This window comes from Terrapene carolina, unplaced genomic scaffold (assembly GCF_002925995.2).
Source record: "Terrapene carolina triunguis isolate 2854851 unplaced genomic scaffold, T_m_triunguis-2.0 Scaffold629, whole genome shotgun sequence".
Lineage (NCBI taxonomy): Eukaryota > Metazoa > Chordata > Testudines > Emydidae > Terrapene > Terrapene triunguis.
In genome coordinates, this window is record NW_020664980.1 from 13038720 (window position 1) to 13065134 (window position 26415).

Below are 26415 nucleotides of genomic sequence, written 5' to 3' on the forward strand. Positions count from 1 at the left end.
TTCCAAGCCCTTGGAGAGAATAGCTACACTTCCTAGGTCACTTAGTAAATCCCTCACTCCCCCTAGGAGGAATGACTAGATTTAATAGTAGGGCAGACATGATTCAAACAGTCAATACAGGAGTGAGGGCTCCTATTTCAGTTGTAGAGAAGTGTAGTAGAAGCTCAGGCCTTTTCTGCACACTAGTGTTCTTTGTTAATTTGTAATGGAAGAAGAGCAATTGGGGTAATGACGCAGAAGCGCTTAGTTCATTTGTCTCTGGAATTAACCTTTCAAAACATTAGATCTCCAATACAAGAGGGGAGAAGCACCCAGTCCTCCCTGAGCAGGGCCTAGCAGTGCTCTTAGTGAAGTATTGGCTCTAAGGGACACTACAGCCAGTGACAGTTATGCAGCAGCAGGGCTTTGCCTCTGGAACTATAGGGAAAAGCACAGCTCATGCTTCTGGCCAGGCAAGAGCCCACCTTTCAACTTCTTCCTCAGACACACCCGCTAGGAGACTACAAGGCACTACCAGAGGAACCTATTGTATTGCAAACAAAATCTGTTACTTGTGAACAGTAAAACCCCACAATCATTGCTCTGAACAGTCAGGTACCTGAAAGGAAAGTCTCGGGTCAGTTTTTCTTCTCCAAACAGAACTGCACATCTCCATATAGGAATGTTAGAAAGATCATGGATATTTCCTTCAGGAAATTCATTCCATGTTAATTCTAACTTTGGAAGAAGGTGAGGAAGTGAGACTCTGCCCTTAAACTAGGGACACCAACAAGCATTAAGGGTCATCATGCACCTTTTGGGGGAGGAGAACAGGGGCAAGAAAGTCAAAGTGCAGAGCCTGGAACTTTTCACAGATCATCATCAAAATCATCATCTGTGCAAAAGAAGCTGCTACTTGGAGCAGTAAGACACTGAGGCACCCCACTAGAGCTAGCAAAAGGATCTGTAGAAGCAAAGGTCACAGCATCCTTGGATAAACAGTTTACTGGCATCACAGTGCCTGCCAAGCATAACCTGCCTTCATTGATCTCTGCAACACCAGACCCTGCCCTAATCAGGCAGTCCTTATATTTTCCAGAAAGCACATCCCCAGTAGCTGCATGACTGATGTCAAAGGCAGTCTGCCCCCTGGCAGCCAGTGTGGTGTTATGAAGCTTTGAGGCATATTTCTGTGCTGTACGCTTATTGTTGGTGAAGCTCTTTTCAGTTTGGGCACCTGTGCCTGGAGATTCAGAATCTTCCTCCTGCTGTGGATATCCATCCGACATTAGAAAGTTTCCTTCAGAGACCCTCTGTGTCTCTAACTTCCAACTGCTCTTCTGTGCTGCAAGGGTTATGTAACCATTATTACAGCTGCTAGGAGACAGGAGAAATTTTCCCCACTTGGACACGGTGACATTAGTTGACTCTGGAGCTTGTGTATTCTCAGGAACCACAACGCTGTTACATCTATAATCTCCACAGTCCTGCTCAGCTACAGTTGTTGAATCTTTCCTGCTCTGTAACAAGAAAACAAAATGGCTGTGCTTGCTGGCGCTATAGCCTAACTAGAGTGAGCCTGGTGAACACAGAACTGACAAGACAGACATGCAAGAAGTAATCCTGTTCTTCCAACCAGCCTCACTGTTATTCCTCATCACTTCACTTTCCAGTCAGAGGTGAGATTGGTACAGAGCCAGCTATTCTGACGTATGGTGAAAAAGAACAGTCATGAAGCAGAACCCACTCTGCCCAGGTCAGCTCTACTGTCCAAAGAATAGGAGCTGTTTTGAAATTGTATTTCACTAGAGGTTGAGTATATCCAAATATTTCATTTCACTTACACAAAGCTCATAAAAATACACAATACTTAATTAGTCACCAGCATATAATCCTAAATATGCAGATGAAAGGGGAACCCTGCTGGTTTGATCTCCTGACCTCTATTGGGCTGTCTATACACTATCTTGCTAGGTACCTATCTTGCCCCATCCCTGTGGTATCTGAGTGCCTCACAATCTTTAATGTATTTACCCTCACAATACCCCCAGGGTCAGGGCAGTGCTATTATCCCCATTTTACAGATGGAGAACACTAACACTAAGTGACTTACCCCAAGGTACCACAGGAAGTCTAGCAGAGCAGGACACTGAACCTGGGTCTCCCATGTCCAAGGCTATAAACCATCCAGCCTCTTTCTCCTCCCCTCAATGAGGGAATAAGCTACACCACTAAGCACCTGTTAAACTGGGGTCCACACTAGCAGTTATACTGATTTCATTATTTTGGTTAAAAAAAATTCACATCGCTAACTAAAATATATAGTTATACTGGTATAAAATGGTTTACAACCAGCGCTCAGACTGGGAAAGCTCAGGAAACCAGGACATTTGGTGTTTGTGTGTAGCTCAGCAACTCTTCTTTAGTCAGCTGCCCAGGGTGCAGTTTCATCCAATCCCTGGTTTGGAAAAGGAGGCCTGCTTGGAAGAATTATGGGCTGGAGGTTGGCCCTTTATTTACTGAAGTTGTATTTCACTCCTCTCAACCATAGGACAAATGAAACTGAACTAAGAAAGGGGCAGAGTAAAGAATTATTTGTGAAATCTCTTCACTGACTGCATATTCGGCAAACTCGATACTCATTACCACCACCCTCTGACTGACTCCTGCACAACAGGGCCAGAGCCACCCACTACACTGTTACTGCTTGATACAACAAGCACTCTGCCCAATTGTGGCAAAAGCAAGGAAAGCATGATACCAGGAGCAGCGAGGAAGGCCAGCCAAGTCCAGTGCTAGCCTGGGAAGTTGGAGACCCAGGTTCAATTCCATGCTCCACCACAGACTTCCTGTGTAACCTTGGGCAAGTCACTTAGTCTCTCAGTTCCCCATCTGTAAAATGGGGATGGTTAGCACATCCCTATTCTGAACAAGGGATAAATACATAAGGTTGTGAGGTGCTAGGATACTTACATGACCCCCCCATTACCATACTATATAAGGTCAATAGGGAAAAGTCAGTAGAGTAGCTGGGCTAACAGGAGATTTTGACAGCAGCCCTAAGCTATAGCCAACTTACTGGTGAGGAGCATGCAATCACTGCATGCTGTACCGATGGGAGACTCAGGCAGAGGGGGTTAGTTTACACAGAAACAGCACTATATTTGCCTAACTATAACCTTCAAAGATAAACTACTGTTATGCAGATTTAGTCCTCTTGCATCCCCACCTCCCCGAAACAGATGGCTACATGGAAGGGTGGGGGAAAGGAGGGGAAATAACTTTTATAACAACCTTTGAATGAAGCACACACACAAGGCCAAAGAAAATAATTTAGAGGTAGGAAACATTTGCTGCAACAAAATACCTCAAAGATTTTGACTTTCTTGGCTTGGCCAGTGAGCCCATAAATTCCCTTTTCCTCAAAGCACTCCTGAGCATCGTTGTGGCGGAAGCTGCTCTTGCGTTTCCTGGTGGGGGAGCAGGAGATGGGAATTCATAGAGATGTTAGATTAGCTCAGATGGGAAATTTCATAGATTAAAAAAGTGTAGATCTGCCAAGAGGTGAGGTTTTCATCCCCAAGTACCCAACACTCCTCAGGTCAGTTTGGATTGGTCACTGCAGCCTCAGTGAACATGCCCAAAATACTGCCCAACAAATCCTCACCATCAAGCTAAAATAAGCCTTACGGAAGAAGTTATTTTTGCACCTTTGTTCTTCCACAATGTTCTTTTTATGGGAGTACATCTGCTCTCTGTCTGTATACACCTCCTCCTCCTGATCTTCACTGTCCTTGTCCAGATACTTATTCCACCGGCTGACCAAGGGACTGAATTCCACATCTTCTTCCTACAATGTTGTAGAATGACTCAGAATGACTCCTCCAAGGAGCCCCCACAGGTGGAGTCACCACAGAGATACTAAAAGTCCTAACTTTCATTGGCTTCAATAAGAATTGAGCGTGCTCAGCATTTCATGGGAAGAGATCCCAAACTGAGCTGTATTAGTGGTTATGTTCCAAAACATCATCATGGAGCAGAGCTTCCACACATCCTTTTCCATTCACACACTGTCCTGGAACCTCCCCACTCACGGGCTAGTTTCTCCATTTGTTTTATAGCTAGCACAGTCTTCAGAACAATTTAGAGGGAACACTGGCCGCTGCACTACGTGGCACCCTCTTTGCTACCTTACAATTGGTTGGTGTTTGATTTAGCTTTGTAGATACCATTTGTCTCATAGTGTCTTACCTGCCAGCCCACGTTTTCTTCCTGTGGAACTCCTGTGTTCTCTTTGTCATTATTCACTGGTTCCTCTATACACCTAAAAATAAAAGATTTAGTCTAGGGTTCCTAGGGTATTTGTCTTATATCTATATGCACCTAACCATTAGCACCAGGGACAGAGAGCAGGAACAAAAATATGTAGGAAAACAAGTCCACAGAACAGCAGATGTGAACTATAGGATTTCCCAGATATCTGCAAGTGGACTGGGTGGTTGGCGGAAGGACTCCTTTCTCCTGCCCAGTCAGAGTAGTAAGGCTCCTTTACAACTGTCAATGCTCAAATGACCCATTCATTTTTAATCATCATGAGTGATATGGGAGTGTGCCTTTCAGGGCAGCCTGCTTAATCCCACAGATTCTACACTAATCAGTTAGGGAAAAAGTCAAATTCTTCTTAAAGCCCATTGAGAACAGAAAGTTTCCTCCCCACACAGAAAAATATAGAAAAGCCTAATGCTGAAGCACTACACATACTTCAGCTAGTTTTGACTGACTACTGCAAATAAGAGGAAGGTTCTACTGACAGCTAGGAAGTTTGAGATCAGTCTCCCACAACTGAATTCTATGGTGATGGAAACAGAAAACCAGTCAGATTTTCCAGCACAGTGGCCATTACACCCAAGCTGCTGACAATAACAAAGTTCTCAGCACTAGCAGTGGGGAATGCCCACTGATACTTATTGGAAACTACTTGAATTCCAACACTGCAAACAAGGAGGTGGGGATTTTCATTTAGCCTCCCAACCTGACAGTACTAATCCAACACTGCTTAACAGAGTATGCAATAGGTCACCACTCCCACAGTCAGTCAGGAAGTAAACAAGAAGGGCCAGTTTCAAAGATCATCCACTGCATTTTTGCATGTGAACTATGTAAACGCAATTTGTGCAATTTATCAACTGAACTTATTTGACAGGACTTCTAGTGAAAAAACAAGGTTAGGACAATATGTTCCATGGATAATTTGTCCCTAAGATCTGCTTGACACGACTGTGTTCCACATCTTTGCAACTGTAAGAAATTCACTCCCTCCAGAGATCAGCTTAGGTAGTTTCCATTTAGAGGTCTGATATGTTGAGTGCATTAATTGAGACTTGCATATTAAAATAAAGGAACAGATAAGAAATACTCAGTACTCTACCAAGATGTTCCCTCAGCTGCCACCTCCGTCCCAGCCCGCAGCAAGTTTAATTTTTGGACATGGCATCTACAGTCAGACCCAGAGCCTTGGCCATAGGCCTGAAAAGGAAATTAAGACAGAGATGAGGGCTGAGATGCTGGAGAGGCCTCGCTCTGGCTCTAGCATGACACAAAGAAACAGTCTCCCCACACTCACCTTTAGCAGCATCTGCTTCTCACCACACACTTTGCAGATCCATTTTTTGCTCTTTTTAACCTTAGAGAATGATTGGAGGAGAGCAGTCAGCACTGAGTCTAATAGCAGGGATGTGCCATTTGCCTTCAGGCCCCACCGCCCAGCACATAGGGAGACATCACCCACCTGTGCTGCTCCAGGCTAACACTGGCTGCTGCGGCTTGTCTCCCTTCAGCTGGACAGATCTCTGAGCCCCTGCAGTGCCCTCAACAGATCTCAGCCCTCTGAGGCCAGAGCACCCCTATAGAACCCCGTTGGCCAGAGCCGCTGCAGGACACCCCCAAGACCTCACCGCCCTCCCCACCCTAACCCTCCTGGAACCCAAGACCTCACCACCCCCCAGGCCAGAGTCCCATGCAGGACCCCCCTGCCAAGACCTCCCCCAAGCACTAACTCCTGGAGGAATTCTGCGCCACTGCGCACATGCAGAATTCACATTCCCCGCAGATTTTTTTTTCCCTCTGCAGAAAATACATTATGTTGGAGAGGCGCTGCAGTTAAGCCTTTCGCCCACCAGAGGCTGCTCTGGCACCAGAACAGAGGGCAGCTGGCTCACGGGCCATTGCAGACAGCAGGCAATAGGGAGACGAGGCTACGTTCCTCACAGCGCCCTGCATGCGGGGCCAGGTCAGGAGGCATGGGATATGGGGTGGGCAGACAGAGCGAGGCACACAGGGCTGCTGGGAGGGTCACAGACTAGGGTTCAGATGGGCTAGTGTGGGAGAACAGACTGGAGTGGGGGGCTGAATAGGTGCAGGACACAAGGGAACGAGGGCGACTCGGCGGGGGTGCAGGGACACAAGGGGACGGGGATGGCCGAGCGGAGCTCAGGGACACAAGGGGCGGCTGAGTAAGGGTGCAGGGACACATGGGGATGGGGGCAGATGTGCCTGACTGAAAGAGAGGCTAGGGGTCAGCCAGAGTTTGCATAGGGGAGGCTCCCAACTCCCTAACAATCCCGCACCCAAAAACCCCAACTGTTCTATACTTCTCCCACCCACACCCAACAACTTTCCAGGTTCACTCCTAGGATCCTTCCCAGCAATTACTTCCCTCTCCCTCAGCTCCTCCGTTACCCTGACTTCCCCAAGCCTTTGAACTGCTTCTGAGGGGTGCAGTAAATAAGCTACTGTATTGTAGTTTAAAAGAATTATTACTCAAATTCTGTATTTAATCTACAACTCTAATTATCGCACTTAACTCACGCGATTAACTAAAAAAAATTAATCGAGATTAATCGCAGTTTTAATCACACTGTTAAACAATAGAATATCAATTGAAATTTATTAAATATTTTTAGATGTTTTTCTACATTTTAAAATATATTGATTTCAATTACAGCACAGAATACAAAGTGTACAGTGATCACTTTATATTATTATATTACAAAGATTTGCACTATAAAAAAAGATAAATGAAATAGTATTTTTCAATTAATCTCCGACAATATCGTAATGCAATCTCTATCGTCAAAGTGCAACTTACAAATGTAGATTTTGTTTTGTTTTTGAGTGGTTACCTAACCAAAAAATGTAAAACTTTATAGCCTACAAGTCCACTCAGTTCTACTTCTTGTTCGATCAGTCACTAAGACAAAAATTTATTTACATTTACGGGAGATAATGCTGCCGGTTTCTTATTTACAATGGTCACCTGAAAGTGAGAACAGGCCTTCACGTGGCATTGTGTAGCCAGCACTGCAAGGTATTTACGTGCCAGATATGCTAAACACTCGTATACCCCTTCAGGCTTCGGCCACCATTCCAGAGGACATACTTCCATGCCGATGACGCTCGTTAAAAAAATAATGCGTTAATTAAATCTGTGACTGAACTCCTTGGGGGAGAATTGTATTTCTCCAGTTCTATTTTACCCGCATTCTGCCATATATTTCAAGTTATAGTATAGTATAGTTGGATGATGACTCAGCACACATTGTTCATTTTAAGAACACTTTCGCTGCAGATGTGACAAAATGCAAAGAAGGTACCAATGTGAGATTTCTAAAGATAGCTAAAGCACTTGACGCAAGGTTTAAGACTGTGAAGTGCCTTCCAAAAATCTGAGAGGGATGAGGTGTGGAGTATGCTTTCAGAAGTCTTAAAAGAGCGGGAACTACAGAACCCGAACCACCAAAAAAGAAAATCAACCTTCTGCTGGTGGCATCTGACTCAGATAATGAAAGTGAACATGTGTCAGTCTGCACTGCTTTAGATCGTTATAGAAACCCCTCATTAGCATGGATGCATGTCCTCTAGAATGGTAGTTAAAGCATGAAGGGACATATGAATCTTTAACCATCTGGCACATAAATATCTTGCGACGCCGGCTACAACAGTGCCATGAGAACACCTGTTCTTACTTTCAGGTGACATTGTAAACAAGAAGCAGTCAGCATTATCTCCTGACAATGTAAACAAACTTGTTTGTCTGAGTGACTGATTGAACAAGAAGTAGGACTGAGTGGACTTGTAGACTCTAAAATTTTACATTGTTTTATTTATGAATAGTTATTTTTTGTACATAATTGTACATTTGTAAGTTCAACTTTCATGATAAAGAAATTGTATTACAGTACTTGTATGAGCTGAAATGAAAAATACGATTTCTTTTGTTTATAGCACAAATATGTGTAATAAAAAATAAATATAAAGTGAGCACTGTACACTTTGTTTTCTGTTTTGTAATTGAAATCAATATTTGAAAACATCCAAAAAGTTAAAATCAATGGTATTCTATCATTATTTAACGTGATTAACCGCGATTAATTTTTTTTAATCATGTGATTAATCACAATTAATTTTTTTAATCATTTGACAGCCCCAGCATTAATATACCTAGTAAGGAATCTATTGGTCAAAAACCATCTCTTTTGTTGTCTGTATTGTTACAGACACACTTGCTGACAGGCATTTTGAAATAAATGACCAAAGTAACTGAAACTCGTGTGATTATATTGTATGAATTTGACAAATAAAACATGCAGAATTTTAAATGTTTGGTGCAGAATTCCCGCAGGAGTAAGGACCCCGCCCCGACCTCAGCCCCCCCCGGCCCACCCCAGCCCCCCCCCCCCCCGACCCCCGCCCCCCCGCCCCCCCCCCCCCGGCCACCCCCCCCCCAAGCCCCCGCCCCCCCGGGCCAGGCCCCCCCGCAGCTTCCCCAAGACCTCAGCCCCCCCCCCCAACACCTGCCCCCCCGGACGAGACCCCTCCGCAGGACCCCCCAAGGCCCTTCCCCCGTTAACTCCCCAAGCTGCCCCACCTGGTGGACCTGGAAGGTGCCGCAGGAGCAGCACCTCAGCACCTGGAACCGTTGCCCCATCCCGTGAGCGGCCGCCCTGAGCTGAGCTCCGCCCACCCCTCCAGCGCGCGGGGACCCTCCCCCAGCACCCGCCGTTCGTTCCCGGCTTCCGGTCACACACACTGGCCTCTACTTCCGGTGGCGAGACAGTCCCCCTGCCAGCTGGGCGCTCTGTGGTACCTTCTCCTCGCCAGTCCGCCAAGCCCGCCCCCTGCCGGAGTGGCTGAGGCGCCTCTTGCGCAGCGCCCCGCCCGGGGAATGGCATGATGGCGGCGGCGGCGGCGGCACCCCCTCCTCCCCCGGCAGAGCCCCGCGCGGGGGGCAGGCTCGGGGTTGTGGTGCCGGGGGGCGGCGCGGAGCAAAGGGAGTTCCGCGGGCAGGGCTGAGCTCGGCCCCCCACGGGTGTTCTGGGTGTACGCGCCTGTCTCTCCGCTTTATGGCCATGCCGCCCAGTGGCTGACTGAGGAACTGCAGCTCAACCCCAGCCTGAAAGCCACGGGTGGTTTTCCCTGCTTAGGTCTGTGCCATTTGTAAAACCGGCCTCTGGCTGCTTCTACCGCCTTCAGAGCACTGACATGTCAATGAGAGCCGCTGGTTGCGCCAGTCCCCCCGTGTCTGTTCCCCTCTTCCCCACTCCAGCTGCTCTGCATGCTGTCTCCTTCCTTCCCCCCTGCCCTGGCTCTTAGCACTCCCTTCTACGGCCCCTCTTCCTTGCCATGTCTCTCTGCTCAGCAGAGCCTCCAAACTGAGATCCACCCTCACGTTTGCCATCACTCTGCTTGCATGTTGCATCCCTTTCTCTCTGTCTGTTTACACGGGACACTCTTTGGGGCAGGGGTTGTTTATCTAACTTTGTACAGGGCCCAGCATCAACAGGCCCTATTCTAGGTTAGTCCTAAATTCTACCATTCTATAATCAGTCCGATACCTTTGGTACCTCACAAGAAGCCTCCCCCAAGTCAGACTGATATTTGTCATTATACCTTCAAGGTTCATCCAGCAATTTTCTATCAGTGTTCACAAGCAAACAGACCTTTCATTTGCTTTTGGGTATATAATGTGAGACATTGGGTATCAAGTGCCTGGTTAAATGGATTCCCTCTTCATCCATTTAGTTTGTAATTAGGCAGTAGTCCATGCAGTTTAGTGTTGATGGGTCCAATAACCTCCAGATGTTTGGTTTCTTCATGGGATTAAGCAGTACAATTTTCTTCCTTCCCCACTGGTACTAAAACTGCTTTTCTTTACTATTAGCACAGCTCCTTGACTGTTCAAATGCAGTCATCAGTGGTAAAGTAAGTTTATTTGCTATTTTTTAGTATTTGTACTGCTGCAGCATCTTGGAACCCATCATCGATCAGCCCCCCACTGTGCTAGGTGCTGCACACCAACATTAATTTCCTTCATATCCCAGCTTGTCTCTCCTCCAGGCTGGTTGGTTGGTTGGTGTAAATTTTTTAAGAATCCCCAGACCTGTTTTTTTAATCAATTTTCCCCCATAAGCTCTTCCTCACTCCCAATGTTTTTTGAAGACAACCATTTGTGGGTGTTTCAATGCTATTTCCCCTCCTCGCTACTTAATGACCTTAATGACTTAATATGCAAACTAGACACAATCAACTCAGGGTTAAACAGGGATTGGGAATGGCTGAGCCATTACAAACATTGAATCTATCTCCCCTTGTAAGTACTCTCACACTTGCTTATCAAACTGTCTGTACTGGGCTATCTTGATTATCACTTCAAAAGTTTTTTTTCTCTTACTTAATTGGCCTCTCAGAGTTGGTAAGACAACTCCCACCTGTTCATGCTCTCTGTATGTGTGTATATATATCTCCTCAATGTTTCACTCTATATGCATCCGAAGAAGTGGGTTGTAGCCCACGAAAGCTTATGCTCTAATAAATTTGTTAGTCTCTAAGGTGCCACAAGTACTCCTGTTCTTTTTGCGGATACAGACTAACACGGCTGCTACTCTGAAACCTGTCATTAATGACCTCTGTTACTCATGAGCACACTAGCAGTTTAAATGCCCAGAATCTATGTACCCAGAAAGTGTGTGTGTTCCATAGAAGCAGCTGACATTTTAAAGATTTTAATGAGAAAAAAATATTCAGGATTTGAAGCTCTTCTATTCCCCTATTTCAGATCACACAGGAGTACATGCCAAATAACTATAGCTTCCTTAAGTATAGATATAGGCAACAAGGAATCTTTCTATATAGTACTTACAAAGAGTTATTACTAGAATTTCCAGTTTTAGGAGAAAACCCAGCAAGAGTGGGCTGGAGGGCACATTAGGCCACCCAGAGTTGCTGGCAGCTTATTCCATGTGACTTGGAAGATTTTTTTTTTTTTTTAATGTAAGGGGCGGGGGGTGTAAAAAATTTTATTTCTAAATATCAGCCATAAATTTGCCTAAGTACCAAAAAGCTGGAAAGCGTCCAAAAACCTTTCTGCACAGGATCTCTCTGACCTTTTCAAATAGAAAATCAACATAATCTGCCTTGACCTCTCCTCTCTGCCTTGAGTCAGGCCCTTTCCTTATCCCTTGACTACTGTCATCTACTCCTCTCTGCGCTTGATACCAGTTATATTTTTCCCAAGTCCATTCAAAATGCTGCTGGCTCTTCTCTTTGAGCACATCACTCCTTTCAGTCTTTCCTGGCTTGCAATCTCTACTGTATTAGATATTCTTGCCTTTACCATTTAGCCCCAGCCTATCCGATCTAAAGTACTGAGCTGTCAATTACCCCATCTTTGCTCTTGCACTGATGCCAACATCAATTGCCCATGTATCTTTAAGGCACCTCCATACTTTCTACTACGCCACTAGCTGTGTATTGAAAACCTTCCCATCAAAATGTGAGACCTTTATCCTCTTAAATCCCTCCTTAAAACCTACCTCTGCCCTAAAACATACAAATCACTGCTGGCTGACTTAGGCAAGTGCAAGCTGCAACTTGTGTTTCTGCTGTTCATGTCCTCCCAACCCACCCCCATCCTATTTGTTTGTTTTGTCCACCTACTGAAGTCTGTCCAAAAGCTAGACTTGTGAGCTTTCTGGGGCAGGAACCATCTTTTGTAACTTGTCCATACAGTGTCTGGCACAATACAGTGCATCTCTTATACTTGATGGTGGTTCCTTGGAGTTGTAATATAATCACCCCTAAATTGTATCCTCTGGATTATTAGCCAAAATTCTTGGTGTAAGCTTAACTCAAAAAGCTTGCTTCCATGTGGAAACATCTGATGTATAATAATATATGGAGATATACCTATCTCATAGAACTGGAAGGGACCCCGAAAGGTCACTGAGTCCAGCCCCCTGCCTTCACTAGCAGGACCAAGTACTGATTTTGCCCCAGATCCCTAAGTGGCCCCCTCAAGGACTGAACTCACAACCCTGGGTTTAGCAGGCCAATGCTCAAACCACTGAGCTATCCCTCCCCCCAATATTCCAAAGTCAACAAAAAACAAATGTTTAAGTTATATACTTCAGTGCCCCAGGACTGCTGTAGTAGTTGGCAAAGGCTTTTCCACAGAAGCCGCAGACCTACCTTGATTAAAATAATCATGAAGGTGACCACTGCAATCCAGAGAGAAGGGACATGTTTTTGCATCCCCATAGCGATTAATCTGTGTGCAATTGCAGTCTCCTGGCATTGATACTGTGAGGGAGATGGGAATTGTGTGGAAGGGATAGGGAGAGAAAAGTGAGACCCTGGAGCCAGAGTCAGGTGACACAGGCCAGCCATTGGGTCTACTGCCTTAGGCAACAATCACAGACATACAACCTAGCTATGGAGTGAGGAAAAATCATACGCTCAGACACCTTGAGGGTAAGCAGTGTTCAGCTGATAAAGTGAAAGCCAGTCCAGGGCTGTGTGTGTATTCTGGTTCATTTATTGAGCACATGACAAATCAGACATAGACAATGTAAAATCACATGTATTATCTGTACTTAAAAAATTACAATAAATTACTGAAGAATTAATAAAGCAATTTTACTAGAGCTGCTCTCCAGAGGTACATGACGGAGGAGGCAGAGAATTAAGAAATATGCATTGGTTGTGAATACAGAGAGAACACCACAAAAGGAAGTAACACTGAACATCGCATAAAATGGTACCTTTCTTGGGAACATCCATCAGCTGGCTCCAGTCTTTGTCATCCCCATCTGTTCTGAACACCAGCCTGAAGCACCAATGTGGCTCACCCTCAGTACTGGGTCTGCACCAGCCACATGCCAACATTCTCACTCTCTGCCAATGAGGCACATGCCACTGGAACACAGATGCTTTTGTAATGAGATGAACATGTCTGTATGAAAAGAAATGATGCTTCCTGGGAGGCGAGGCCCTCTCACAGGGAGGTTACCATTCCCAAATGGAGCATCTACTTTCCGCTGGTCCACAGTTAATTTGCAGAGGGTAATCTGTAGCTGCACTCCCTCCAGCTATATAAGCTTTTAAACTTGCGGGTGAGCTAGTCTGTTCAGATTTCAGCGATTAGAGTGATGGCTGAGAGGAGAACACCACAACTTTCCTCCCGCTTCTGCTTTACTTCTCAGGACTGAGGGGTAAACAGCTCTTTGGACTCCTGTTGTACAGGAGGCCTGGAGATGCACATGCTCCTGGAAAGCACTGTACTTCAGAGAGGCTACAAGGAACAGTCACAGTGGCACCAGGTGCTCATGTAAGTTTTCTGCCTCATATAGATCAGATCTGCTGTGGTCCTGTCCACAGTGAGAAACTGATCTGCTAAGTGATACATTTGCTCTGTGATAATTTAGTGATTGACATGAGTTCTGTAAACCTGGGTCATACATTGATATTCGACTGATTTATGACAAATTTACTATGGATCTTATTAAAAATTGGATCCATCATTAGTATATTAAAATGAAGTAAATAATTTCCTGACAATATAATTACATAGATATTTTTCTTTTAAAAGCTAATGGCTGTGATGACAGAAAGGTTGTGAACAAACTAATGTCAGAAACAACAAGAGTAAGAAAAACAGATCTGTGTACCGACAGCTTGTAACAACTAGGCTCCAATAAGTTGATTTCCAGTTCAGGACTTGCCTCCATGATCTAACCCCTTGGCAGACCCAATATCTATTACAGCCCTACTGCTTCTTATGCATCAATGCCAAGGAGCTTGTGGCTTCAGACAATTCAAAACCACCAATTCCTTGCGTCAAAGAGTTAAAAACAGAGGCTTAGAAAACAGTGTTTACATGAAACCTTCTTGTACAATGTTGAAAAACCACACGCTACTGGGATGGCAAATCACATCCAATAGAAGCCTCCAGATCTGAGAAACTACTGCATTCAAATCTCAAGATGCTGGGATCAATGGGATACAATTGCAATACATCTGCCAAGGTACAGCACAGTATCTAAGAACCTAATAAGACTATTTTATAGGCCAAGGACCTAGAGCACTTAGACATACTGCTTAGATCACAGAGTGGCAGCCAAAGACGTACAGAGTTTCAAGCTGGGCTGCATCTGCTGTACAAAACTACCCAGGAACCTACAGCAAATGAGGGCAGGGCATGGAGTGGCTGTGTTTGAAATAAAACTTCATTTAAAAAAGATAGCCAGAGGCAGACATGCATAATTTACAGTGGTAATTGCAAGCCTTAGGGGCTATTAGGTTCTAATAGCTTTCATGCTCTTGAGAATGTAACGTAATTCCACCAAGCAGGGTCTCCAGAGAGGTGTCTATGTTAAACAGCCACTGTGACAAGCCACATATTCAGCAGAATCTACTGTAGTTGTTGTGTAGTTATTGGTCTCGGTAAAAAACTCCTGCCATCTGCCCAATGTCTATAGCCTCACCCTTTATCACCTGAGACATTACTGCTTTCCTTGAGTTCAGCCTGACACTGAGGAGGAGAGATCATAGTCACTGGATGAGCTGAACTGCCTCTCTACTTTCTTCTGCTCCTTTATCTTCAGGCCAATGTCAACCTTCTTCTCAAAGTAGTTGACCAGGGCTGTCTCTGTAAGCATGGAAGCCAAGACCTGCTCAAAGGAGATAGACCAGTCCGTGTCAATGGTGCTGCCATATCTTGCAGCTGAACTGCTAGCTTCACAACCAACTAGGACTGTGTCATCTGCAATATCTTCACACTGCAGGGAACCCGTGCTGACCATGGAGTAGGAAGACATGGACATATCGTCTTTGGTTTCATCATCTGACAGGAGCTGTATAGGAGATCCTGGTCCTTCTCCACCATCCCCATCTCCTGGAGTTTGTTTTTCCTGCTGGGTTTTTCCAGCCTGGATATCGCCGGAAGCTCTGTCTCCAGGGTCAGGTTGGGGTTGCTGCTCCACTGCTGAATTTTGACTGTGTTCAGACATTGGTGACTCCTCTTCACTCACAGCATCTTGGGTATTATTTGCTTTGCAGTCATCAGTCTTCTTCATGGGTCGGTTGGAGAATTTTTTCCCAACCTCCCCAATTCGTAGGAGGAGGCTGGCTACAGTGGCAATGGCATGGTACAGCTCTTGTTCCACTGGGTCCTCACTGAACATGTTGTAAAGGGTCTTGCATAACTCTATAAACTGCTCCTTTAAAAACAGGAAACGAAACCACAGGTTAGACTATGAAACCTCCACTAAATCTACAATGGTGGATGAAACTATGAGCCACCTACTAATGACTCCTATTAGAGATCATCCTGTATTAGATCATGCCCTCAAGTAGCAGCTTATGTTTTCATTTACTAATATATAGTCCAATATTTTGCATAGTGCTCCATCTTCTAAAGGTAGTACAAACCCTAGGCAGTGTGTAATCAGGGGAATGGCACTGAGGGGATGTTTGAAGCACACTGCACTAGAGGGGAGCTTTTGTTTAGAGTTCTAATAGGAGAAGGAGGGTTAAATGCACCTGATTTTCCCCACTGGAAATATGTCTTAAGTTTGAAACAAAATTAGTTTAGTTTATAAGTAAAATCTCAAACTAGTCCCCCATCGGATGCACGTCCATATAATAGAACCACTAGAGTTTGACATTATTAGAACTCTAAATATTGAAACAGCAAGCAATGCTGCAAGTAAGGATTAAAGTGTATTGGCAGAACTCTGAGCCTGTTGTATCCTGCCTTACTCTACCTCTGCTGTAAATCGCTCAACTGGAAACACATTCTCAGTTCACTTCCTACCTGGTTCATTTTGGGGAGATCCTTGATGGTTTCTTTCTTGGAATACTTTTCCTTGGCCCACATTCGCAGGTAGTATCTGTAATCCTGGGGGCTGGTACCCTTCTCCTCTGCAAGGCAAGGCCAGATCATTAGAGTCAGGGATTTAATGGATCGAGATGCCAAACCAACCTAGTTTCCTTCTCTGACAAGGTTACTGACCTAGTGGATGGGGGAGAAGCAGCAGACATGATATACCTTGATTTTAGTAAGGCTTTTGACACTATTCCACATGACATTCTCATAAGCAAACTAAGGAAATGCAGTCTAGATGAAATTACTATAAGGTGGGGGCACAACTGGTTGTAATACTGTACTCAAATAGTAGTTATCAATGGTTTCCTGTCAAACTGGCAAGACATATCTAGTTCAGTCCCACAGATGGGTCCAGTACTATTCAATATTTTCATGAATGTCTTGGATAATGGAGTGGAGCGAACGCTTATCAAATTTGCTTATGACACCAAGCTTGCAAACACTTTACAGGATAGGATTACAATTCAAAACAACCTTGACAAATTGGAGAATTGGTCCAAAATCAACAAGACGAAATTTAAAACAGCCAAGTGCAAAGTACTACACTTAGCAAGGAAAAATAAAGTGTCCAAATACGAAATGGGGAATAACTGAGTAGGTGATAGTCCTGCTGAAAAGCATCTGGGGGTTATAGTGGATTGCAAATTGAATGAGAGTAAATAATGTGATGCGGCTGTTGAAAAGGTGGACACCATTCTTGCGGGCAACAGGAGTGTCATATGTAAGACAGGAGATAACTGTCCCGCTCTACTTGGCCCTGGTAGCCTCAGCTGGAATACCGTGTCCAATTCTGGGTGCCACACTTTGAGAAAGATGTGGACAAACTGGAGAGAGGACAAACGATAAAAAGTTTAGAAAACCTGATTTATGAGGAAAGGTTAAAAAAACTGGGCGTTTGAAAAAAGAAGACTGAGTGGGGCCCTGATAACCGTTTTCAAATATGTTAAGGCCTAAAAAACATTGACCAATTATTCTCCATGTTCATTGAAGGATGGACCAAAAGTAATCAGCTTAATCCGCAGCAAGGGAGATTTAGGTTAGAAGTTAGGAAAAATATTCCAATTATAAGGGTAGTTAAGCACTGGAGGTTGTAGAATCACTGGAAGTTTTTAAGAACAGGTTGGACACACACGTGTCAGGCATTGTCTAGGTTTACTTGGTCCTGCCTCAGTGCAAAGGGGCTGATCTAGGTGACCTCTTGACGTCCCTCTTCCAGCCCTACATTTCCATGATTCTATGCTGGCAAGAATACTGTTTTAGAGGGTTTCACTGACAGGACTCGGGAGATGAGACCTACAGGGAAGGGCACTCTGCTTTTAGACAGTTTTTCTGATGTGATGCAGAGGAGCAAAACTAACACTGCTGCAATCAGCTTGGCAGTTATGAAATAAACTCTGCTCTTCTGTAAATTTTGCAGTTCTGCAGTTCATGGCTGGTGAGTTAAGGCCTCCCTAGCACATCAAGACCCTTTCAGGGAGGCTGTTACAATACCAGAATCAGCAAGGCACAAAAATTCTCTTGACCACATTACATTGTGCCTCTTTCCATGAGCGAAGCCTTGAGAGGTTTCCTATGCTAGGGTAAAGGGGTAGGAGTTAAAAAACTTGACATTACACGAATGACAAAACTGGGAAATGCCAGGGAGGCTACTACTTGTCCATATTAGGGAATAGTTAGTTACCTTTTTCTTTGGAATCCTCATTTCTCCCTCCTCTGTCTTCCTGAGTAGCTGCTTCTAAACAAACATTGATATTAGAAAAGTGACTCAGCGAATATCCTATTTACTGCACAGTGTGCAATGAATACAAGACAACTTACATGTCCAGTATGGTACTCAGACTGAGTATTTTTAATAAAATTAGGGCTAGCTTTCCTACACCATTCCCCTACAGCAGACAGCAGGACTGAAAGAGCCACAACTTGAAAAATCGACTTGCACACAATAAGTAGGAAGCTTTTCCAGGTGAGAATTAAGTTTGCAGAATGTGAGTTTACATTTTAAAAAGTTCATAAGCCCGGTGGTTCCAAAGGTTACTTGTTACTCATATTTGGAAAGTCAAGTCCTTGGGTTGTGTGAGGTGTCTCCTAAAATTTCCAAGCCTTATGGCATTGTCTAAAATAGCAATTTTTTAAATTTTTTCCACTGCTGCAGCTCAACAGGTGGTAGATGTGACGCTGGCAGACTAGGTGCCAGTTCATGCCAAGGTCCCTAGGTTTCAACTGAACACTGACAAATACATAACTGGAACCAATCTGGCTCACCCATGTGTTAGTATTGTTAAAATAGGTATCTTAGTTCTAAAAATGTGCTTAGACTTCATGGAATGCTTGTAAACTGCTGCATGCATTAATCTCACCTATAATATCTGTATCCCATGTCATAAGATAATACATATGCAACTGTAAATCACCAGTCAGGAGAGAAGCATTACCAAGTGTGAAATACTAGCTTGCCACAAGGAGGTGTTATCTCCTGTCCAACAAAAGAAGGCCCATAAACATTAGACAAACCACTCTGGAACATCAGAGGACAAAAAACTGTTGATTACTCTCCTCATCCCCAGCTGAAGAGGAGACATGCAACTGAATTCCTCCCAACAGCTGAACTTGCAACTTGAAGCAGAAGGGGGGAAGCAATAAAAGGTGGTAACAAGGAGAAACTGTATCTTTTATGCTGCTTAGACTCTGAGGGAGCAAGTACTAGTAAGCATAAGCAAAAGATCCCCAGTGGTTGGCCTGGGTTAGCCCTAAGGGACATATAGAACTTGCATATTATAGAAGCTTCAATTACCTTTTGAAACAGTGGAACTCATTTGTGTGAACGTTTACCTGCTTGTAAATAACCTTGTAAATAACTCTCGTTTCCTTTTCCTAGTTAATAAATCCTTAGATGATTTATTATAGGATTGGCTACAAGTGCTGTCTTTGGTGTGAGATCTTAGGTGCAATTGACCTGGGGTAACTGACTGGTCCTTTGGGACTGGGAATAACCTGAATATTGCTGTAGTACTTGGTGTAAGGGACCACCTTTCACAAAGGTGAGCTTACCTGGGTGACAAGATAGATCAGATTACCCAAGGGGACTGTCTGTGACTCCAGGTTAAGGCTATATAGTGCTTGAGGAGTTCACACTTGATAATAGGTTAGTGAAATCTAAGTGCAGAACTCACAACCAATTTGGGATTTGTGCCCTGCTTCTTAACAGTCTACCCTGAGGTTGTTATTCACGTGCTTGAGCCACCACAGGACAGCTTGACATTAGCAATGGTAGAAGTTTGAAGAAAAGTGTTAGCATATACACAGCCTGTGAATGAATAGGAGTGAGCAGCGGCAGGAAAGGAAAGAGGGAGGAGAGATTGATGGGATAAAGTGGGCAAAGAGAAATATGGTACAAAGGGACAGGTAAGAAAAGAGCACAATATGGAGAAAGAAGAGAGAGAGAGATAAGGATGAGATGAAATAGACATAGAAGTTAACTAAGCCCCATGATCTATTATAGGAAAGAAAAAATGGAATGAGCCCCGGAAAGAAAGAAGATACAACAAAAGCAAGAGAAATTAAATACATAAAGATGATGGAACATTATTAGATAAATATATTATTCAAATGTCACCAATGTTATTTGAGTAATTTATTTGACACTGTTATTCAACCAGCTCTTTAGAGGGTCACAACTTATTTGGCTAATATATTATTCAATATATATTAGTAAAATTTATCAAATAATATACTTAATCCTTTTATTCTGCTATTTGATCAGCCATAGTAGTAAATTAATTTTAAGAAGCGTATTAAATAGACAGTTGATTGACAATGCTATAGTACACATTAAATAGTAAGCAAATCTTTCCTTTAAGCTGCCAGGCTCCGGAGAAGCCCTGGTGATGGCACTGCTATCTTTACATTGGCTAGTAGACTTAGTTCTCAGCCTAGTAGGCGTCAAGTAAATTTTTCAATGTCTGGGAATAGCCATTACCAAATCCCACTGGAGGAACTATAGGTCAAACTTTTTCTCAAGGCCAAAGCCTCTAATTAAAATTAGTCACCTTTGGTTATAACAGAGATGTAACCCAGTAGACAGAATAAACACAGGTACTGAAAGGCATCTAAAACGCACATGAGGCCAACAAACAAAGTGCTAGGGATGTATAGAGGGAGTGCCAGTGGAAAGCAGCAATAAAATAATTTCATGGTATTTTAAATGGCGCTTCAGTGCTGGCAAATTATTTTAGCATAACAACAAAGAGCTCAGTGTGTGCACACACCCTAGAGACTAACCTTGAGACTCACAGTGCAAGAAGAAATCCAGCTCGGAGACAAAAGGAGATACTGGAGCAGCAGAGAGAGGGTTTGAGGGCAGGGTAAATCCCAGGGAAAACAGAGAGAGTGGGCCAGACACAGAGACACACATAAAGGAGGGGAAAAAAAACAAAAAAAAAGAGAGACACAGTGAGACTCCCTGAACTTGGAAACAGGAAAGACGGGCTGGTAAAAGCAGACAGCATCATTAACGTTCCTACTCAGCAGCCTCTGTGAGAGTGTTTCACAGCATGCTGACTTCGCTTCTAGAAAAGCAGAGATTAAACACCACATCAACTGACTCATCTCCCCCATGCAACAATGAGAAGCAACCCTAAAACACTTCTACTGATCAACCCTGCTTTGGAGGGTCACCATTCAAACAGCACAGACTTGTGCAACACTTGCTGCCTGCATCTCTTAGGTTAGAGCAGGTGTTATGTTACCTTCTGTCGAGATGTCCTCTGTGAAATAACTTGTGGCTTCCAGAGCAGACTCAGCCTCTTCTGAGATCAGAGCTGTACATGCAGAGAAAGGCAGAGAGAGAGAGAACAAGAGAAGATGATCAGGTTACTGAGGCACCTCCCCCTCCCATCTGCCATCATGTAACATCCCTGTGGAAACTACAGCAATTACTTACATTGATAATTCAGATATATCAATTTTTTTTTAATTTTGTTTAAAATATTTAGCTGTCCTTCAATGCAATTTAATAGCTGGAAATGAGGCTGGCTATGTAACCAGCTTTCTGCAGATCATCCGCAAATTCTTCATAGATCAGTTTGAGAACCACTGAGGTAGGATATCCACTCATTCCCCTCAGTAGTGGGAATACAAAAAAAAGCTTTATTGAAATATCTAGCAAAACACATAAGGATCCTCCTCAGCCAGTGTGATAGCTACCATTGGGTGTCTGAGAGGAGGAGGGAGAAGAGATCACTCACCCGGAGGCAGGTGCAATTTGTAAAGTAGTTTAAGCTTCTCAGTCAGGTCACCATGGTACATCCCACCTGTGCAGGAAAGGATGAGATAAATAGCCCTTAGTGTTAAGAGTCACTGATAGCTGACAGGATCCATCAAACAGACCGCTAGAGTTCCCATACAAGCAAGGGGAAGCTGAAAAGATCTGCAACTACAGCTCCTGTACAGAAAGAAATCTGTGCTGCTGCATCCTGCGCAAAGTCTAACTTGTTTAGCAAGAAGGCATTTCTCATTCTGTAATGACATCGTCCTCCCTCCTGGATGAATTCCATTGTCTCTCTACGGTTATGTGCTTGGAACAGTGGAAAACTTTGCTAAAACATTCCACAGCATCTCTACAAAAGACACTTACTCATCCCTGTAACAAACTCCTTGAAGTTAATGAGAGAGTCCCTGTTCTCATCTAGAAGCCGGAACATTCGCCCTGCCAGCACAGGTGTGTGGAGGCCACAGGACCAGAGGGTTAGACTGTCAAACAGCTCTCTGAACTGCTCCAGGTCAATGCGATACTGCTCCAGGTAGGGCAAGCTCTGATCTCGATGGGCGGCTGCAGTGTGGCTGCTCCCCCAATAACAGCTTGTCAGGTGTTTTGCCTTTGAGGGGAAAGAGTTAATAGGTCAAACAACTAATAGTTACACAAACCTTCATGCTTAGAGACTCAATTATACCTCATGGACAAAGACACTGCGTAGCTAGAGAAGAGACTTTTGCTCATACGTCTATTTATCTCCTCCCCTTATTTACTCCGAAGATCATGTGTGATCATGGCTGAACTCTGAGACATGAAAGAAGAGGATCTGATCAAACTAGAAAAAGACTGATTTCAAGGAAAACAAAAGGCACTATCAGATTTGGATGAAGACTCAGGCAGAGTTTTGAGTACACAAGACTTGTCACAGAGTGAGAATTAAAGTTTTATGAATAAGTCATACCATCTTACTTTGCTAAGTCTACATCTTGCAACTGAGTATTTCAAGGCATCACAAACATTGAGTCTTATTACTCTCATGAGGTAGGGAACTATCACCCCATTTTTACATATGGGCAAACTGAGGCACAGAAGGGTTAAGTGACTTGCCCAAGATTACAGAGCAAGTCAGTGGCAGAGCTAGGAATAAAACCAAGGACGTCTGAATCCCAGTCCCCTACTCTAGCCACTAAAAACATTCCTTTCCAACACTGCCAGCATCTCTCTCTGTGGAATATCATTTAAATGCTGTGAACAGTTTTCCATCATCTTTGTAAAAAAATAATCAGACATACTAGAGCCAGTCTCACTGGCACCATCCCAGAGCCCCACTTCTGCTTCTGACAGATCAGATTCTGGATAGAAACACAATGCTATTACTTGCCCATCCACTCAATCTCGAATATCTTTCTGTATATCAGAGGCAGAGTGACTAGGACACATTCTTCCCCATGCCAGGTTCCTACCTTGAACACCATATAAAGCTCTTCTAGTTCTTCCATAGAAAAACCAATGTCACCAGATATAGCTCGGACCTAAAGTAAGGAAGAGAAACAGAATGAACATTTATTTATTACTCCTAAACTGTAAAATGTATTCACTTACTATATGAAACAATATTTTATATACCATGAAAAAGGCCAAGAGACTTGACTAAGTTATAAGGGAGGAAGGAGTGTTATAGTGATTTTGAACTGAAGGAAAACAGTCCCACATTTCTGAGTTGCTAGGACAGGAAGATGCCAGCAACTGCTGACAAAGAGAACAGCTGTACCTGCCTTGAACAAGGAGGGTAAACAATAAAAAGCTGCTCAAAGTGTTAAATGTGTTTTCTGCTCTGACTGCACTGTAACTGGAAGTGAGAACAAGTAACATATCACCTCTTTGCCTTTGTTTCACTTTGTGGCTTTCCAATGCACCTATTGTCAGACATCTATAGCGGGTGCTACAGTGAGAGGGGCAAAGGGAACAGGTTTCACAACTGGCACAAATAGAAGAGTAAAGTGGCAGTAAGATGCAGATGCTCCTCCTCTGCCCCAGTCCTCTGTGGGTTCCCAACATCATAGCACACACTCTGAGTGGGAAGGACATCAGTATCTGCCATCTTGCAACCCTCAAAGAACCAAGATGAAAAGTAACAAATACAGGCAGCTCTAACCAGTGGAAAGTGTTACACGGCCTGTTGTGGTTCATACTGGCAATGATTTGCCTATAATTCTACCAGGATCATGTCTTAGCACTTCAACTGTTTCCTCTGCTCTTCAACCCAACTTGTTAGATTAGATCAATGAGAGCTAAATGGAAGTTGTTCAAGTCAGCAGATACATTTTCCACATTAACCATCATCCCTTTAGCCACCACATTCTGGGTTTGCTACAGAGATTTTCAGAGGACTCAAAGCAAAATGTGCTGCATTAACATGCCAACTGGTAGCTTATTTAATCTGGGTGTTACATACCACGCTCCTCTTGGCTGTGTCCTCCAGGGATTGGATCACCTTCAATCTTTGCTTAAAGCGCATCTGTTCAATGTCATCTGCCCTCAAGTTGCTGAATTTCTATAGTAAGGAAGAAAAGCACATCGGTTTACCCCCATCTATCTAGGAGACAAGTCTCACATTCAGTGACATTGTTCAGCAAATCAGGAATCACCTTAGAAGTGACCTGAAAGGGAAAAAATGCCTTTTTGTCACTAGAGATGGTCTGCTAAGACTCTTTTGTTAATGGTGGGTGGGAAGTATAAGAACATGTGATGAGATGTGCTAGCCCTCATTAGGAATCCATGTTCAAATTGAGTGATGTACCTGTAAGGAGGCTGGGCTTTTTCTCAACAGCACTAATCAGACAAGTAAAATGATTTGGATGATGCTGCTTTAACAAGGAGGGAAAAAGAAGGAATGAACAGTCAGAAAGAGTAGTGCTTTGAAGGAAGAGAGTGCAAAGACAGAAACAGGATTTCCTTGAGGAGGAGACAAACAGGCACAAGTTAATGAGAAACCGAGACTAGAAAGCAACGTAAGGTGCATGGGAAGAACAGCATAAGGGTGAGCTGAAGGGAGAGGAAAAGGACAATGACAGAAGACAGAGAGGAAGAGAGCATCAGAGAAAAGAAATCCACCTGAAAAACTAAGTCTTTTCCCAATTTTTCTAATTGCATTGAGAGAGAGGACGTGTCAAGTGTGCACTGATGACTGTCCTGGTAATTAAACATAAAAATAAGCTATTTTCTCCCATGCACATACATAATGTTGTCATCATCCATGAAGAGTTACTTCTGGAAAAGTGTAGTTGGGAACCAGGGAGAACTCCCGCTATTTCTGTAATATGGCCTATTGGATTCATGGCTGCTGCTGCCACCACGCCCAGGTTAGGAGACTTCAGGTCATCCAGCTATCATCACAACACAGACACCGCAGAATGGGATTCATGGGCATGCCAAACCTGGCACTATGAGTTTGGTGCAGATATATTACTCAACTCTCCAAAAGTTTATCCCCAAAATATTCCTTTTTATTCCAATGTTCAGTAATTAAGTTACCTCCACAATTCCCTGGCATTGGCTAACCCAATAGGCAAAATAACAGTCTAAAGCTTTTCTCCACAGAGCGGAGGGAATCTCTGACCTATTAGCTTTAGCAGGCACTGAGAATCAATTTTCAATTTTAGTTAGCATGGTTGGTGAGATTTCATGGAATCTGAAAAGAAGAACAACAGAGTTGAAGTCCCCTCATATTTAACATGAAGACTACTGGCCCAATCCTGCATTCCTTGCATAATCCATATTCCTAGGCTTTGTCTACACCAGTGGTCCCCAATGTGGTGCCCGCGGGCGCCATGGGGCCCACCTACTGACCAGGGAGCACTCCGCCACCGAGGAACGCAACCGCCGAACAAGCAACCTCTGAGAAGCAGCAATGTCAAGAAGTGTCGCCGCCGAAATGCTGCTGCTTCTCGGTGGCGACGCTTCTTCGCGTTGCCGCTTCTCAGCGGCATTTCGGCGGCGACGCTTTTTCACGTTGCCGCTTCTCGGCGGCATTTCGGCAGCTGCTTGTCCAGCGGCCGTGCTCTTCGGCGGCTAGTCGTCAGGAGCCCACCACATTGAAAAGGTTAGGGACCACTGGTCTACACCATAGGGGAAATTCGATCTAAGCTAGACAATTTGAGTTGTGACTAGCATAACTCAAAACAACATAGCTTAGATCTACTTACTGCAGGGTCCACACTACGTGATGTCGACAGGAGAGTGTCTCCCGTCGACTCCCCCTACTCTTCTCAATCCAGTGGAGTACAGGAGTCAACGGGAGTGCAATCTGTGGTTGATTTAGTGGGTCTTCACTAGACCCGCTAAATCGACCGCCAATGCATCGATCGCTGCAGCGTCAATCCTCCAGTAAGTGTAGACAAGCACCTAATGAAGCCAATGAGTCTTGGCTGCACAAGGAATGCAGGACTGGGCCTTAAGTGGCAAAGATCCCTCAAGTAAATATTAAGCTTGCCTCTGACCTCATAAGATGTTTTGATGAGTTCAAAGATGTCAATTTCAAGCGGTGGCTCATCTCCACTTGTGAGTAAGGCATGCAGGTGTGGAATAGGTGGGGAAATACTTTGTCGATTAATTACATTGTCCAGGTACCTGTGGGGATAAACAAAGAACAAAGGCAGAGCTCTGGGTTAATACAATCTCAAGAATTAACAAAAAAGCAAGTAAGATCTTAAACATACTATTTCCACTTCCTTTGGACAGTCAATCTCATTGTCTGGAATAATTTATTTCTTCCCAGCTAGCCTGCCTAGCTCCATTGATGTCTCTTTCACTCTAGTACAATCAGTTTTCATTTCATTCTTCAGAGCACTTGTTTTTAAATGAGGTTTCAGAAAAATAAGGTGCAGGTGGTGGCATATTTGGAATTGATTAACATTTCACTTTGCTACAGGAAGCCTTCTTACATTTGCTACATTACAGGAAG

General features: G+C 44.0%; 2 protein-coding genes across 5 annotated transcripts in view; both read right to left on the reverse strand.

The window, feature by feature from the left end:
* Positions 1–111: 111 nt before the first annotated feature.
* MRNIP (MRN complex interacting protein) lies at positions 112–8992 on the reverse strand. 4 transcript variants are annotated; one of them, XM_026659345.2, is made up of 7 exons: positions 8906–8992; positions 5603–5662; positions 5408–5505; positions 4231–4303; positions 3690–3829; positions 3347–3449; positions 112–1499 (listed from the first exon to the last, which is right to left on the reverse strand). In XM_026659345.2, exons 1-7 carry the CDS (start codon positions 8963–8965, stop codon positions 849–851), a joined length of 1185 nt encoding a protein of 394 aa, XP_026515130.1. In that variant the 5' UTR covers positions 8966–8992; the 3' UTR covers positions 112–848. The 4 variants fall into 4 exon arrangements, with proteins under 4 accessions (XP_026515130.1, XP_024055547.1, XP_026515131.1 ...); XM_024199779.2 differs by lacking the exon at positions 8906–8992 and adding an exon at positions 5768–5894; XM_026659346.2 differs by lacking the exon at positions 5408–5505 and having other exon boundaries at positions 5626–5662.
* A 3836-nt stretch (positions 8993–12828) lies between these two features.
* Positions 12829–26415, reverse strand: part of TBC1D9B (TBC1 domain family member 9B) — a 35636-nt gene continuing 22049 nt past the window's right edge. Inside the window, exons 12-21 of the mRNA XM_026659329.1 lie at positions 25952–26081; positions 23908–24006; positions 22916–22984; positions 21834–22074; positions 21445–21510; positions 20947–21018; positions 20480–20530; positions 17883–17936; positions 16130–16236; positions 12829–15533 (exon numbers count right to left, since the gene is read on the reverse strand). Coding sequence (XP_026515114.1) covers positions 14835–15533; positions 16130–16236; positions 17883–17936; positions 20480–20530; positions 20947–21018; positions 21445–21510; positions 21834–22074; positions 22916–22984; positions 23908–24006; positions 25952–26081 — 1588 coding nt within the window. The 3' untranslated portion in view covers positions 12829–14834. The remainder of the gene's footprint in view (positions 15534–16129; positions 16237–17882; positions 17937–20479; positions 20531–20946; positions 21019–21444; positions 21511–21833; positions 22075–22915; positions 22985–23907; positions 24007–25951; positions 26082–26415) is intronic.